Source organism: Nycticebus coucang, chromosome 21, assembly GCF_027406575.1.
Source record: "Nycticebus coucang isolate mNycCou1 chromosome 21, mNycCou1.pri, whole genome shotgun sequence".
NCBI lineage: Eukaryota > Metazoa > Chordata > Mammalia > Primates > Lorisidae > Nycticebus > Nycticebus coucang.
Window position 1 is genome coordinate 34,884,441 of NC_069800.1, and position 15,053 is coordinate 34,899,493.

Sequence of the window (15,053 nt, forward strand, 5' to 3'; positions counted from 1 at the left end):
GCTGTGAGCTGTGTGAGGCTACGGCACTCTAGGAGGGCCATAAAGTGAGACTCTGTCTCTACAAAAAAAAAAAAAAAATTGCAAAAAAAACCTAACAAGACAAAAAAATGTCTATTGCCTTGGATATACATAAAAATAACCTAACCTTCAAGAAATGCATAATAATGGCTTCCTGTTGGGGGAGGAGGGTCAAGAATATGGAGATCCAAGAAGTGGCAGAGGGCCTGTAACTGCAGCACTCTGGGAGACTGATCACCTGAGACACCTCCCACCCCAAAATAGCTGGGCGTTGTGGGGGCCGCCTGTAGTTCCAGCTACTTGGGAGACTGAGGGAAGAGAACCACTTGAGCACAAGTCTGAGGTTGCTGTGAGATATGACTCCACGGCACACTACCGAGGGTGAGAAAAGAAAAATGAAGTGGGGCAGCGCCTGTGGCTCAAGGAGTAGGGTGCCGGTCCCATATGCCGGAGGTGGCAGGTTCAAACCTAGCACCGGCCAAAAACCACACACAAAAAAAAAAAAGAAAAAGAAAAATGAAGTGGGAAGACTTGACCCTACACATTTTATACTTTTTGATGTTTGAATCACATGAATGTGGGTTTCTCTTTCTGCTGGATCTTTTATTAACCAAATTATTACATTCCAGACTGACAGATTTGTTTAACAGTTAACATCCCTTTGATACCCAAATTTACACTTTACAAATCTTTTAAATAAGAAACAGATGTTCCTGAGGCAAAAGAAACCTCCTCGTCTGAGATGTACAGCTTTTTGCACTCTGCCTTCTGGCCACCACACGGACAAGGGTTGCCCTCTTCCTATGCCTGTCCCCTAGCATTGAAGCCTCCAGGCCCGCAGCCTTCACTTACTCCCCTCCCCCCCACCACCCAAATGCACTTGGGGGCTGGGACTGTCGCTTGAGCCTCCCTTCCCCTGGGTCACCCAGCGTGGTGGGTAAGCCGGCTGTAACACTCCCCCAACCCCCTCAGCTTTCCCTGGGGAAGCCTTGGGGCAGGACCGCTGGCAAGGCAGGGCGCTCCCTGGAGACAGACCCCAGCAATGACAGGCTGTCCTCAAACCCGGCCTCTGTCCATTACCCCGCTTCACTTCACTGTAGTCCACCAAGAACGTTCCCTGAGATTCCCGCCCCACCCCTAACGAGTAGGGTCTCTCTGAGACGGACGGGGCGGGACGGTGCGGACAGGTCACTCAAGGGGCCTCGTGGATTCCCGCCTCCAGCCTCCTCCCCCAGCTCTACCCTCTCGACGGCGGCTGCGGTGGCCGGGGAGTGTCATCCTGGCCCCTCCAGGGCGCACGAGGCCCGGTCCTGTGGGGCAGGGTCCCTCCCGGATGCGTGCGAGTTAGGTGGCGAGCCCGGAAGGGTCGGGGCGGCGCGGGCCGGGCTGCTTGGGGCGTGAGTCGGCGGAGATCCAGCCCGGGCGGAGCCGGCGATCCGGCAGCTAGAGGCTGAGGCGCTCTTAGCTATGGGCCGGAGGTCCCGGAGAGCTCTGAGGTCGCCAGTGCTCCTGTTGCTGCTGCTCCAGTGGCCGGTGCTAGGCGTTGGTGTACTCCAAGGTGAGGACACGGCGGGGGTGCGCCCTGGGGGGGCAGGCGAGGTGGGGTAAGCGGGGGCTGCAGGGTCGGCTCCAGCTACGCTCAGAGCCTGGGCAGAGCCTGTAGGGTCTGATAGCAGTGCCAGGAGGTCAGGGCGTGGGGTTTGAGTGGGTGTCCGTGGGACCTGCTCAGGTACTCTCAACTGTTCTTGGGATGGCCTTGGGGCTGGACTTGCTCACACTTTGCCTGACTGCTACTGCACCAGGGCCATGGCCCCTTTCCCTCTCAGCTGCTGCCCAGCAGGCCCTGGGCCTGGATTCTGGCTCTCACCACCTCTCCACCCCCACTGGCCCTCAGGAAGGGCTCCTGCACCTCCACCCCTTAGGGTCCAGCTGCATGCGGTGCTCTCCTGGAAGCCCCCATGCCCACTGCCTCACCCCTGCCCTGGTCCCTGCTCTGCCCTCAGCTCTGCAAACTAGCTATGGTCTCACAGCTCATCCTTCTCCCCTCCTCCCAAGGCCTTGGGGAGGAGTGTGTATACTGTTTATTTTGTTGCCTTGTTTGGTTAGATAGAGAAGGACTTCTCCAAACGGAAGGTGCCTGTTTAGTGGTGCTCTGGGATGACTGCAGCTGTCTCTTCCTTGTAAGCTCTCCAAGCCCTCTCAGTCAGATGGTCTGGTAACACCAACCTCTGCAAGTGGGAGGGAGGATTAGTGAGTCCTGCACATCAAGTGCCTGGCCAGGGAACAGGGAGGGAAACCAGCAGCAGGCATGAAGGACTGGGTGGGGCAGCCTGGGGTCTGTGGGGTCCACAGCGCTGTGCTGCAAACCCAAAAGGTCCTGCTCAGTTTGGCCCAAGGGGGGAGGGATGACAGTCCTCATGCCTTGGCGAAGATCCCTCAGCATTCCATACCTCATTCCCCTTAGAACCCAAGCTAGGGGTCACGGAGAGTGATGGGCCCCCTAGCTAGGACACAGGGGTCCTCTGTGCTGCCTCGGTTTCCACTCCCACCCACCCAGTCACCAGAGCCTCAGCTCTGTCTCCCTTTCCCTCAGCAGGAGGCCAGTGGAGAATACCCACCCACACCAGGATGGGCCTACCCTTCCTACTCCCCACCCTTAGAGGCTTGGGACCTGCAAGGCCTGGCTCTTCACTCCCAGTCCTTTCTGGGCTGAAAGAACTCCCCTCTTCCCCTATAGGTCTATAGTTAGACCCCTCCCCACACTGGCCCCTTGAGCCTCCTTTCCCAGGGGTGGCCTGATGGCAAGTCACTTATCCAGAGAGGAAGGGCTTTGGGAGAAAGGAGGCTCCTGGAGCTACTACCATATTGGGCCTTTGACGCCCAGGTGTGTGGGTCTGGAAGAGAAGAAAGGAGCTGGGATGGCCCAGAAGCACAGGTGGTGATCAGCCCTGCAGGGTGGGTGGGCTGGGGGTTATCTGTTCTGAGAGCCAGGCTTGCCCTGGGACTGAGAACCAGGCTCTTGCTGGGCAGTACTGCAGAGAGCTGCTGGGGCCACTGGGGGCTGGAGCATTCCCAGGGAGCATTCCAGGCACCCTCTGAGTAATGCTTGGCTCTGGGATTCCTCCTAGAGCCTCCTTAGGCACACCCAGCCTGGAATACTGGGGTTCTGTCCCCCAGCGTCACCTTAAAGACATGAGGGGAGTTCTTGGCCAGGGTCTGGGAACACTGCCATGAGGAAGAAGCCCCCAGGGGAGCTCTGGGTGAGGTAGACTTCCCAAGGCAACATCTGGCTGCTGTTTTTCTCAGCCAGCGGGAAAGACACAGTCATCTTCTCTTCACAGATCTCTCATCCTAAAGGCATTTGCTGCCCAGTCTAAAAATACCGGAGGCTGCCTCCCTCTTCCCTTCCCCTTTGTACTAGGGGCCTTGGCCTCTTCCTTGTGAACTCTGACCCCAAGCGCCCCTCCCACAGGTCAGGCAGCTCCCGTGTCCCGTGTCCCTCCCGGGTCCACTTCCCAAGCTTGTCTGTCTTCTGCCACTTCCTGGGTGGGTCCTCAGTTCTAAAGATGCTCATGGGTGCCCACCCTTCTCCAGGTTGAGCCCAGGAGCATTGAAGATGAAACCTGCCCATCAAGCCCTTCAGTTCCTCTTTGCTGTCCCCCACTCCCCCTGTCTCTCAGATCCCAATCACGCTGTGCTCTGTCCTCATCCCAGGAAACAGCCCTGGAAAGCCAGTTACCCTTCACTGGGTCCTGGATGGACAACCCAGGCGCATCGTCACCCTAGAGGAGCTGGTAAGTGCCACATCACCCTGCAGATGCCCTTCTCCAAATTACAGCATAGTGGTTTTGCTGGGTCTCCAGAATCACAACTCCTTTAGACCTTTTGGGGTCACCAGGCAAAGGGTATTGGGGGTTGGACATCTAGGTCACGTGAGTCTGCACACATTTTCAGTCCACCTTCCCCCTTTCCCTTCCTCTCTGGATTATATGGGCTACCCCCACCCCCACCAGGCAGATGGGTCCATGGTTCATGGGACCTGAAGCTTTTCAGGAGCCTCTCTAAGAAAGCACCAAAATATCTTCCTTTTGCAAAGTTTACCAGAACATGTGACCCTGTGGATACATTGCTGTCCCTCTCAGAGCCCTGCCATTGAGAAGCCTGAAACTTCAGCCTCATTGGTTCATGCAGAATCCACTTCTGGCCATGGAGGAGTGGTCACTGTCCTGGTGCCCCCCAGTTGTAAACCCACCCTATTTTGCTTCTCTAGGACACTCTGTCCTGGTCTCTTCCTAACTCCTGCCATCACACACTTCCAGAATAGCCATATCCCATCTGTTCATGCTACAACACTATGCTGCAAACTAAGAAGCCATTGGCTTCAATATAACCATTTCACAGACAGGCAAACTGAAGTCCAGAGAGATTGGGGAAATTCCCCTGGACATAGCTTTTTAGCCAGGAGCCTGAAACCTACTAAGGTCTGAAAGAGCCCTCTCTTGGTTCTGAATTTCCAGGCAAGAGAGGACAGCCCCACTGTCTAAGACCAGTAAGGGGGTAAGGCAAGAGAGCACGATCATGAGTCTGAGAAGCTCCCAGAGGCCCAGAAGCTGCCAACCTAGGGCCCTCACTGGGGACCCCTAGACCCTCAAGGACCCCATTCAACTGCAAAGCACAGCACTGGCCTGTGAACTTTGAGATTGTTTCTTCCACATCCCCAGCAGAGGAGAGGCTGGGCACACACTGGGGTTACTCTGACTATGGGCTCACTCATCTGCCCTGAGCCATGACCATAAAGGCAATCTCAAAGGAGCCCTCCATTCCCACTGTGGGCCCCTTCACCCAGGAAGACACAGACAGGATATAAAGTAGAGGCAGTGTCTCCTCCAATGGGCAGGAAACACTCATACTTGAAGATGGGAGTGGGTATATATTGAACGGCAAAATCACTAAAAGGGCAAGAAGTGAAGACAGCAGGAGCTGCAGGACAGGGACCAAACGTGTAGTCTTCCATCTGGGCCACCGCCTTTGTCTCAGTGCAGACCTTTCTCCAATAAGCAAGTGGCATTCCACCCACATGAGCTTGTTCTTGGGGACTTGTGGTGCCTGTGGCTAAGGACCCAAGGGCTATCTGCTCCCCACATGTGGAGGAAGAACCTCCCCAAGACCCTGAGTCCCTCGGCCAGGGTCCCAACTCAGCGCATTTTGGGATACAAGGGGAGGGCTTGAGGTGGGGTGGACATTCTGGAGACACAGCAGCCTTCAAGGAAGTTTCTGGGCCATCTCCAACTCTGGGCCCCCAGCCAGGCTTAGTAGACAAGGAAGGGTGGAGGTCTCCACAGCCCCTGACAAGCAGATCAAGGGAGTTGGCATCTTCTTGGCCAGGGATGGGGTTCATATTTACTTCAGGAGCAGGTAGTCAGTGAGGGGACTTGGTAAGGGGTTTGCTGGAGGCTGAGGAAAACTTCAGGAGGGGGTGGTTTGCCAGAACCAGAGGTGGAGGGATAAGGTGTGCATTCTCTAGGGCAGTGGTTCTCAACCTTCCTAATGCCGTGACCCTTTAATACAGTTCCTCAGGTTGTAGGGACACCCAACCATAAAATTATTTTGTTGCTACTTCATAACTGTAATTTTGCTACTGTTATGAATTGTAATGTAAATATCTGATATGCAGGATGGTCTTAGGCGACCCCTGTGAAAGGGTCATTTGACCCTCAAAGGGGTCACAACCCACAGGTTGAGAACCACTGCTCTAGGGAACAAGGAACAAGCCCCAGAAGCCAGAGGCTGGGAGGAGACCCAAGCCATGGCCGTCCGGTGCCTTCACGGTGTCCTCAGGAACCCATTGCTTCCCTGCCTGGCAGGCTCCTTCTTGGCCTGAAAGAAGAGGGCAGGCCAGGGTAGGGCCCAATCACCCTGGACAGAACAGATCACCTCTCTGGGGCCTCAGTCTCTGGGGAGGATGGCGCATGCACCTGGCAGGCTCTGCTTAGGCAGTTTCAAGTGGTTGTTTTCAGAACAACAAACATCCCAAATTTGGGAATGTCTTTGTCTTCATGCTTGCCCCCCAACACTCCTCCATACCATCCATGACACATGGGGGGAGGGGTGTTGCTGTTCACTCCAGCCCATGTTGTCCCCATGGAACTTCCTTGCCAGCTCTCTGGCAGGGAGAAGGCCCGGAAGCCCACTGTCTCAGCCCTGCACTCCTTCCTGCACAGGTCTCGAATCCAGACTCAGGACTGGTGGCCTTGGAGGCTGAAGGCCAGGAGCTGCTACTTGAGCTGGAGAAGAACCAGTGAGTACCAGTCTGGGAGCCTAGCATAGACCTCCCTGGAGGGCATCAGAGCTGGAGCACAGGGACTGAAGTGGACCCATGAAGGAAGCTGAGGGGGACAAGGCCCCAGAAGGGGGGCAGGTGTGACAGGGAGACTCAGGCAGGCTCGCCGCTCGTCCTCTGGAGGCTGAAGTGGATAGTTGAGGTTGTCCCAGCCCCAGAAGCAGCCTGTCAGCTCCCTGCTGGAGGTGAGCAAACACCACCTAGTGGGCGTTTGCGGCATATGCTGAGTCAAAAGAATCCCAGGCGGGATTCCAAAGATGGGATGACATTCCAGGCTGATAGAATGGCAAGGACAAAGGTGCACTGGCTACAATGGGGGTGACAACTTGTCTAGCTTTCCTGGGAGGTCTCCATCCCCAGGGAAGGAAGAAAGGGGAAATGAATTAGGGGAGGCCCAGTAGGGCCAGATCACAGGAGGCCATTTTGGTGCTGAGTTACTGGCTGGTGGGGCGCCAAAGATTATTAGCTGGTGAATGAGCAGGCAGACCCCTGGGCCAGGTCAGGTGGGTGTCTAAGATGGAGCCATTCAGACCATATTATCAATAATGCCACTTATTGAGTACTTGTTTCATTGCAGGCACTGTTCTAAGCACTGTAAACACATATTTTATTCTCCCCTACAGAGTTAGATGGGCCAGGAACAAACTCTAGTTCCATCATGCCTAACCACTGTTTCTCTGGGTTTCTCATGCCCTTACCCTTTAAATAGGTTGATCACATCTCCTACCTCCTAAGGTGGTGTGTGTGTGTGTGCAGTGGGGGTACAGAGCTGGAGCAGGTGGGGAATGACATAGAGGTGGAGAGGCAGGCATCCCAGGTCTGTGGGGTGATGAGGCTGGGGCCAATCATTTTCTTTAAAGAAGAGAGATTAACTTACGGTTGATCCATCCTGGAGGGAAGAGTCTTGGTGAGATGGAGCCAGAAGATGGGATCATTACTCAGATGGGTTCTGGAGAAGGTGGGGAATGGGGATCCCTGCTCAGGTGGGCAAGGCAGGAACAGATGTGAGCAGGCGGGGATTTGGTTTTCTCTGAAAGCAGGGGGTGAACATCACTGAAGGACAGGTGGGAGGCATGTGGGGTCCAGAGGCCTGAGGAGATTTAAAGGATCTGGAGTGGGAGGGGCCAGAGGGTTGACCAGCTGCCCAAAAAGGGTAACTTTACAGGTTTACCACACCTTGTCTCCAAGTCCCACTCCGTCAGCATTGCCCCCTGAATTCCCCCTCCTGATCTGTAGATCCAGCTGCCTGCTACAGGGACCACAAACCCTTCCCCTTGTCCTGTTCCTTCTTGGTGCCTTCCATAATTCCTCCTCCACATCTACACGTCAGCACGGCTCCTTCCTGACCTTCACCTATCTGCCTCCAGCTCAAAGTGTTCCTGAACCAAGCAAGACGCAGCCCCTCCTGTCCCTTCCCTAGGACACACCTGGGGAGCCTCTCTCAGAGAGCTTCTCAATTAGCATTCAGGGAGGAGGGTTGAAAGGCATTCTGGAGGAGGCAGAGCTGCTTAGGTGATTCCTGTAATACCCCCTTCCAGCAGGCTGTTGGCCCCAGGATACACAGAAACCCACTACAGCCCAGATGGGCAGCCAGTGGTGTTGGTCCCCAGCCACACGGTGAGATACCTCCATGGGCTCTGAGGACAGGGTGAGGATTGCTGGGGGATGTGCCCGCTCCAATCCTATCCCATTCCCTTCCTTCTGTTCCTAAGGAGAGGTTGGAGCCAGCTCCCAACCAAGCCCTCCCTCCTGCCCCTTCCACTTCAGCACCGGCTAAGACCTGGGGCTGGGTCTCTTTCTTTCCAGGATCACTGCCACTACTGTGGGAATGTGAGGGGCTTCCCTAGCTCCTGGGTAGTTCTTAGCACCTGCTCTGGGATGAGGTGAGGAGTTAGGGGGTAGGGGGTTGGCCTGGGGATGGGAAGGAGTTCCCTCACATGCCTCTGCACCCCTCTCCATCCTAGTGGCCTTATCGTGCTCAGCAGCAATACCAGCTACTATCTGCACTCCCAGCTACCTGTGGACTCCAAGGACTTCTCAACCCACATGATCTTCCTGATGGAACAGCTACTAACCTGGAAAGGGGCCTGTGGCCACAGGGACCCTGGGAACAAAGGGGGCATGGCCAGCCTTCCTCATGCTCCACAGAGCAGGGTCAGGGGCGTGCCCGGGGTGGCACTGGGAAGGCAGTATCCACAGCCCTCTACATCAGAAGAGACAAATTCCCAGGACCCCAGCTAGGGCCTCCTGTCGGGATAATTTTATTTGAGGCTGAAGAAACAAAATTTAAAAACTGTTCTTTCTGAGAATTGGGATTGGTGGTCAGGGCTCACAGCCTGCCACTCAGGGTCCCCATTTGCCCCTCCACAGGGCAGGCGAGAGCCCCGCAGGAGCCAGAGGTATCTGGAGCTGTACCTAGTGGCTGACCACACCCTGGTGAGGGGAGACCCAAGGCGGGCAGAGGGTCCAAGATGGGCTAGCTCAGCCCCTCACGCCGCAGCGTTTCTGTCCTCCCAGTTCTTGACCCAGCACCGGAACCTGAACCGCACCAAACACCGTCTCCTGGAGGTCGCCAACTATGTCGACCAGGTTGGGGTGGTGAGGAGAGCGCAGTAATGGGGTGGCATGGCAGCAGTGGGCAGCTCCTGAGGCGTGTGGAGGGTTGGGGAGAGGACGGGGCCTCACAGAGGAGCACCCGCACGGTGGGGCGCCTGGCCCCGGTGTCAGCCCCTCCTGCTCTCAGATTCTCAGGACCCTGGACATTCAGGTGGTATTGAGTGGCCTGGAAGTGTGGACCGAGCGGGATCGTTGCAGCATCACACCTGACGCGAACGCCACGCTCTGGGCCTTCCTACATTGGCGCCGGGGGCTGTGGGCGCAGCGGCCACACGACTCGGCGCAGCTGCTCACGTGGGTGCCCTTGACCCTCACCCGAGCCCGGGCCGGGAGGCCTCAACTCCTGGCCCCGCCCGGTCACTCCGCGCTCCGCCCTCAGGGGCCAAGCCTTCTGGGGCGCCACCGTGGGCCTTGCGCCGGTCGAGGGCATGTGCCGCGCCGAGGGTTCTGGAGGTGTGAGCACGGTGAGCCCCGCCACCCGGGTAGAGGAAGGGCGGGGAGGGCTCGGCGCCAGCCGTGACCGCCCCCCCACCCCCACGCCCACCCAGGACCACTCAGAGCTCGCCATTGGCGCTGCAGCTACCGTCGCCCACGAGATAGGCCACAGCCTCGGCCTCAGCCACGACCCCGACGGCTGCTGCGTGGAGGCCGCGGCCGAGCAGGGCGGCTGCGTGATGGCGGCGGCCACTGGGTACGCTCGGGGCAGGGGGTGACGGGCACCGGCCACTGGACCTGGGGGCCTCCTTGCCTGCATGTCTTTGTTTATCCCTCAGTTTCTTTTTCTGTAAAATGTAAAAGTACCAGCTCTTAGGGTTGTTCTCGAGGCTTAGAGAAAATGCAGGTTGAGTGGATTCTCAAGAGTATGAAGATTACTTTCTGAACAACCTATCAAAGTTTCTCCTACCCCCGGAGGAGTAACTCAGGGCCGCTTTGGGTCGTGGGTTGCCTACCTTTGGCGTCCCACCCTCCCGCCGCGGGCTTGCTGTGTGGCTTTTCGCAGACACTTCCAGTCTCTAGAGGATTCGAACCTCGCATCGCCCAGGCAGTGTCAGAGCATCTGGCGGTGGTGTGGCCACGCCCAGGGGTGGGCATGGCGGGGGTAGTTCCCACACCCCCGACGTCCTCCCCGCAACCGTAGGCACCCGTTCCCACGCGTGTTCAGCGCCTGCAGCCGCCGCCAGCTGCGCGCCTTCTTCCGGAAGGGGGGTGGCGCGTGTCTCTCCGACGCTCCGGAGCCCGGGCTGCTGGCGCCGCCAGCGCGCTGCGGGAACGGCTTCGTGGAGGCGGGCGAGGAGTGCGACTGTGGCCCGGGCCAGGTCAGGTCGGCTTGCTGGGCCCCCGGGGCCCAAGGATGGTTCCCGCTCCCCCTCCTCCCGGAGGTTTGGGGCGCCGCGCCAACACCTGGTACCCCCTCACCTTTCTGGCCACAGGATTGCCGGGACCTCTGCTGCTTCGCTCAAAATTGCTCCCTGCGCGCGGGGGCCCAGTGCGCTCACGGAGGCTGCTGCGCGCGCTGCCTGGTGAGGGCCAGGAAGTCTTCCGGTGAGGGTTGCAGGGCTAATTGAAGACCTCCGGTCTCCCTGCTGGGTGCTAGCTCTGTTCTGTGCGGGGGTCCGCTTGGCCCTCCAGCCCAGGCCCCCTACTTTTTAGCTGTGCTCTGGGCGTGAATCTCTCACTGTCCTTTGTCTCTTTGCCCTCCCCTCACCGCACCGGGTGACCTGCGCAGCTGAAGCCAGCGGGTGCGCTGTGCCGCCAGGCCACGGGCGAATGTGACCTTCCTGAGTTCTGCACGGGCTCCTCCCCCACCTGTCCCCCGGACCTTTATCTACTGGATGGCTCACCCTGTGCCAAGGGCCGCGGCTACTGCTGGGATGGCGCGTGTCCCACGCTTGAGCAGCAGTGCCGGCAGCTCTGGGGGCCTGGTGAGACGTTGGGCGAGCCCTTGAACCGTGCCCTTATCCTCCTGTCTGCCCAGTTTTCTACTATGGGGAAGACGGGCAGGGAGAACTGAGGCCCAAGGAGAGTGGCCCCTGACTGGCTGCCCCTAGATCGGCCCCTGCTTCCTCAGGCTCCCGCCCAGCCCCAGAAGCCTGTTTCAAGGTGGTGAACTCCGTGGGAGACGCTCATGGGAACTGTGGCCAGGACAGGGAGGGCAACTTCTTGCCTTGTGCACAGAGGTGAGGAGTGGAGTGGAGGGAGCAGAGGTTGGGAGTGGGGGCAAGGGGACACAGCAGGCTGTGACCCCACCTTTCCTCCCCAGGGATGCTCAGTGTGGGAAGCTGCAGTGCCAGGGTGGGGAGCTGAGCCCACTTGCACCACACACAGTGCCGGTGGATTCCACCGTTCATCTAGATGGCAGTGAGGTGACCTGCCGGGGAGTTTTTGCTCTTCCCGGTGCCCAGATGGACCTGCTTAACTTGGGTCTGGTAGAGCCAGGTACCCAGTGTGGACCTAGCATGGTGAGCCCTGCCCACCCGCGCCCTCCTTTCCGCTTGAGTTTCACAGGCCAGAGTGCCCCCTTACTACCCAGTGTGCCCCTGTCCACAGGTGTGCCAGGACAAGCGGTGCCAGAACACTACCTTCCAGGAGCTGCAGCGCTGCCTGACAGCCTGCCACAGCCATGGGGTGAGTAGCCCAAGGGATCAGGGTGATCTTGAGGTCCCTGATCCCACATGACCCTCCTTCCCTTCTCTTCTGCTCCATAGGTTTGTAATAGCAACCATAACTGCCACTGCGCTCCAGGTTGGGCTCCACCCTTCTGTGACAAGCCAGGCTTTGGTGGCAGTGTGGACAGCAGCCCTACGCAGCCTGACAGTACGCCAATGGGGGCTGGGCAGCCAGGGGCCAGAGTGGTGCCTCTGCCCAGAACTCTGACCACTCTGTCCTCTGCAGGCCATGACACCTTCCTGCTGGCCATGCTCCTTAGCTCCCTGCTGCCTCTGCTCCCTGGGGTTAGCCTGGCCTGGTGCTACTACCGGCTTCCAGGAGTACATCTCTGGCAATGCCCCTGGGGCTGCAGGCGGCAGCCCACAGGCAATGGGTAGGCTCTGAGTCGAGGCTTGTGGTTCCTCTCCTCAGAGGTCTGCAGGGAGCTAGGGCGGGGTCCTCAGCCTTGCCCCCAGGTATAGAGAGAGAGGGCTCAGTGGCCTCCCAGTGAAGCTGAGGGTATGGATTCCTCCCCGCTCCCAGCACCCCAAGGTATGTCCTCTGCCTTTCCCCCGGTACAGTCACTCTTGTCCCCATCTGCTTCTCTTACCAGGTGGCTGCGTCGTTTTGACTTTGTGCTGTTTTCACACCAGTTTAGAATGCAGTCCATGTTCCCCTGTGCCCTGGAGGCCTCTCCTGCTTCTGTTTTCATGCCTCTGCCCAAATCATCTTTGTCAGCCTTTGTCACCCCCTTCGAGTTCCCAAATGCCAGGCCCAGCACATCTTTTCACTCCAGGAGCCTACACCTAACCTAGTTTTGTGACCTAGGAGGAGGGTCACACGATACTAAAGCATGGTTGTCATAGAGCTTACCCTGCACTAGGGCCCTGCTCAGGGCAGGCACTGCAGGGCCATTTCTGACACAGCCCAGCTTTGGGGTACTCTGGGCAAGCAGAAAGAGAGGACAGGGTCTCTTGGGGGCAGAGGGCATCCCAGACAGGGGCAGGGCACCAACCAGGCCCCCAGTGCCAACTGAGGGGGCCTTGACACATGAGTAGTGATGAGGTCTGTGGGCAGAAGAGCAAGGTGGTTGAAGCTTGGTGCATCAGCCTGGGGAAGGGGTCTGCATCTCACTTCCCAGGGTGCACTCTTGAGGGCAGTGAAGATTGTTGGCAAATGTCCTGGGAGATGGGGTGGGGATGGCTGAATTTGACTTGGAGTTGTCAAGGGTGTCAGGATACCTGACGGCTGGGAGCACAGGCACAGCTTCCATAGAAGGGGGAACATTCATCTCTCTTTGGGACCTGAGTGATGCCAACATCTGGAGATTGCCAGGTGGCTGGGGTGGCACCATGCTTGGGAGAAATGTCAGGGCGGGAGGGAGGAGGTGCCAGTGACCTCCAAAGGTCCTGAGTCATAAGTGGAGCCTGGACCCAAGGGTGGCTCTAATGTGGGAGCAGGAAGGGAGCCAGGGGGGTGACTTGGAGCACAGGGTGGAAATTCAGTCAACACAGAGCTCCTTGGCTGGCCCTGACATTTCTCCCAAGCATGGTGCCACCCCAGCCACCTGGCAATCTCCAGATGTTGGCATCACTCAGGTCCCAAAGAGAGATGAATGTTCCCCCTTCTATGGAAGCTGTGCCTGTGCTCCCAGCCGTCAGGTATCCTGACACCCTTGACAACTCCAAGTCAAATTCAGCCATCCCCACCCCATCTCCCAGGACATTTGCCAACAATCTTCACTGCCCTCAAGAGTGCACCCTGGGAAGTGAGATGCAGACCATGCTACAAGGAAGCAGTCCAAGGGTACCCTGCCTGGGGTCACTATTGCAATCTCTTGGATGCAGGGACCACTTCCTGGGCAGTGTTCACCCCACAGGGTTGGGCCCCACAGCCACCAGAGAGCCCTGGCCCCTGGGTGAGTGAGGCCCCAGGGGAAAGTGGGGAGGGAAGGAAAAGGTGGGGTCTTGCCTTCTGCCTCCTTCCAGATGGGTCCCTCCTCTCCACTTAGTACCTAGCCACCCTGAGTCCCCTGCGCCCCACCCTGTCCCCTGGGACTCCTGCTGTGTTCATAGCATTTATCCTCTACCTTTGCTTCCAGACTCTGAAGACCCTGCCAGAGCCCAACAGCCTCCCTGAGAAGCTGGTGCCCTGTAGCCCTGCCTGACCCCCAAGGTAGGCAAAGACCTGACACAGAGCCCTCCCCTCCTATGGCCAGTCCACCCTACTCTGAGATTTCTAGACTTGGTTATTGTGCAGATGAGCCACCACCTCTTGGAGAAGCCATTGTCATGGTGATCAGGATGCTGGAAACCCCTTGGAGGAGGCGGCAGAAGCTGTGGGTCTTCCTGGGTCATTAGTCCTCACTGGGAGCACAGGCTCCCTACCACATGACTTGCAACCTGGAGCCCCAGTCCTCAGGTGATGATACATCCTTCTCCTCCTTCTCAGCAGGTCCAGTCCGGAAGCCAAGATCCTATCTCCAAGAGGTGGTTCCTGAGATGAGAAGACTTAAAGACAGGTGGCCAATGACAGCCACTCCAAGAACTTGGACCCTCAAGGGCAGAGCCAGCAAGTTAGCTGACTCTGGTACCTTCAGGCAGCTTGAGAGTTTCTCTCCCCCTGCTCCACTGGGCTCCCAGCCACCCACTGTATGACCCCAGAGCTTCATCAGAAGTTGCCCAATGGGGTCCCTGCCTCTTAGGGCTATGGGATCCTGCTGGGTACACCCTCCAGCTCAATAATCCCCCAGACACAAGAGCAAAGGCCACATAGTACCTGGGTTATGCTGGGCACCCAAGAGATGCCTCTGTCCTGGGAACCACTGTGCACTTACATGCACTTTCCCCAGGCATGCCCTCCTCTGTGCAGGGTAGTGACCAGAAGCTCAGAAGCTGAGTCCACACCCACCTGGAGCCTGGGCCCTGCAAACAAAGTCTTTGAGACCTTCTGTCCTATCTTTTCCTGGCCTACATTGTCCCCTGGATGCTTCCTTAGCCCCCACACCCATTCCAGTGCTCTTCCAGAGGTTCTGGAGGATGGTGGGATCCATAGCAGCCCCTCACTGTGAATGTGACTCAGCCTCTCTCCCATTCCAAGGGAAAAGACAGAGGGAGCCATTTAAGAAAAGATACCAGAGTATAAGTCAGAAGAAAGACATGTTGCCCTGGTCCTCTGTCTTTTCTGTCTATAAATCCAACCCCATGGGCACCCTGAGGGCCACAAGGATGACTGGTGGCTAGAGACTCAGAATGGCAGCCAGGGCCCCAGGCATGTTGTCTGGGCATAGGACAATGTTGCCTGCTTTGAAAACTCACTTTGCCCTGGCTTGCCTGTCTCCCTTGGGCGTTCTCCTCCCCTCATTTCATGCAAGAATTGCTGAGTGATCATTATCAGACAGCTGTTGCTGGGTAACAAAAGCACCCTCAAACTA

General features: G+C 57.6%; 1 protein-coding gene across 7 annotated transcripts; it reads left to right on the top strand.

Moving 5' to 3' along the window:
* The first annotated feature begins 612 nt into the window (after window positions 1–612).
* On the top strand, window positions 613–14,570 carry ADAM33 (ADAM metallopeptidase domain 33). Of its 7 annotated transcripts, none has more exons than XR_008376493.1 (21): window positions 613–1,576; window positions 3,733–3,812; window positions 6,240–6,316; window positions 7,897–7,975; window positions 8,165–8,241; window positions 8,323–8,512; window positions 8,729–8,794; window positions 8,876–8,947; window positions 9,102–9,268; window positions 9,354–9,438; window positions 9,523–9,665; window positions 10,113–10,290; window positions 10,405–10,494; window positions 10,701–10,896; window positions 11,043–11,151; window positions 11,235–11,433; window positions 11,522–11,599; window positions 11,680–11,788; window positions 11,867–12,014; window positions 12,234–12,955; window positions 13,468–13,538. XR_008376493.1 is itself a non-coding variant. In XM_053573897.1 (21 exons), exons 1-20 carry the CDS (start codon window positions 1,486–1,488, stop codon window positions 13,757–13,759), a joined length of 2,424 nt encoding a protein of 807 aa, XP_053429872.1. In that variant the 5' UTR covers window positions 614–1,485; the 3' UTR covers window positions 13,760–13,795; window positions 14,072–14,570. The 7 variants fall into 7 exon arrangements, 2 of the variants coding, with proteins under 2 accessions (XP_053429872.1, XP_053429873.1); XM_053573897.1 differs by lacking the exon at window positions 12,234–12,955 and adding exons at window positions 13,722–13,795; window positions 14,072–14,570 and having other exon boundaries at window positions 614–1,576; window positions 8,729–8,947; XM_053573898.1 differs by lacking the exon at window positions 12,234–12,955 and adding exons at window positions 13,722–13,795; window positions 14,075–14,570 and having other exon boundaries at window positions 614–1,576; window positions 8,729–8,947.
* The last annotated feature ends 483 nt before the right edge of the window (window positions 14,571–15,053 follow it).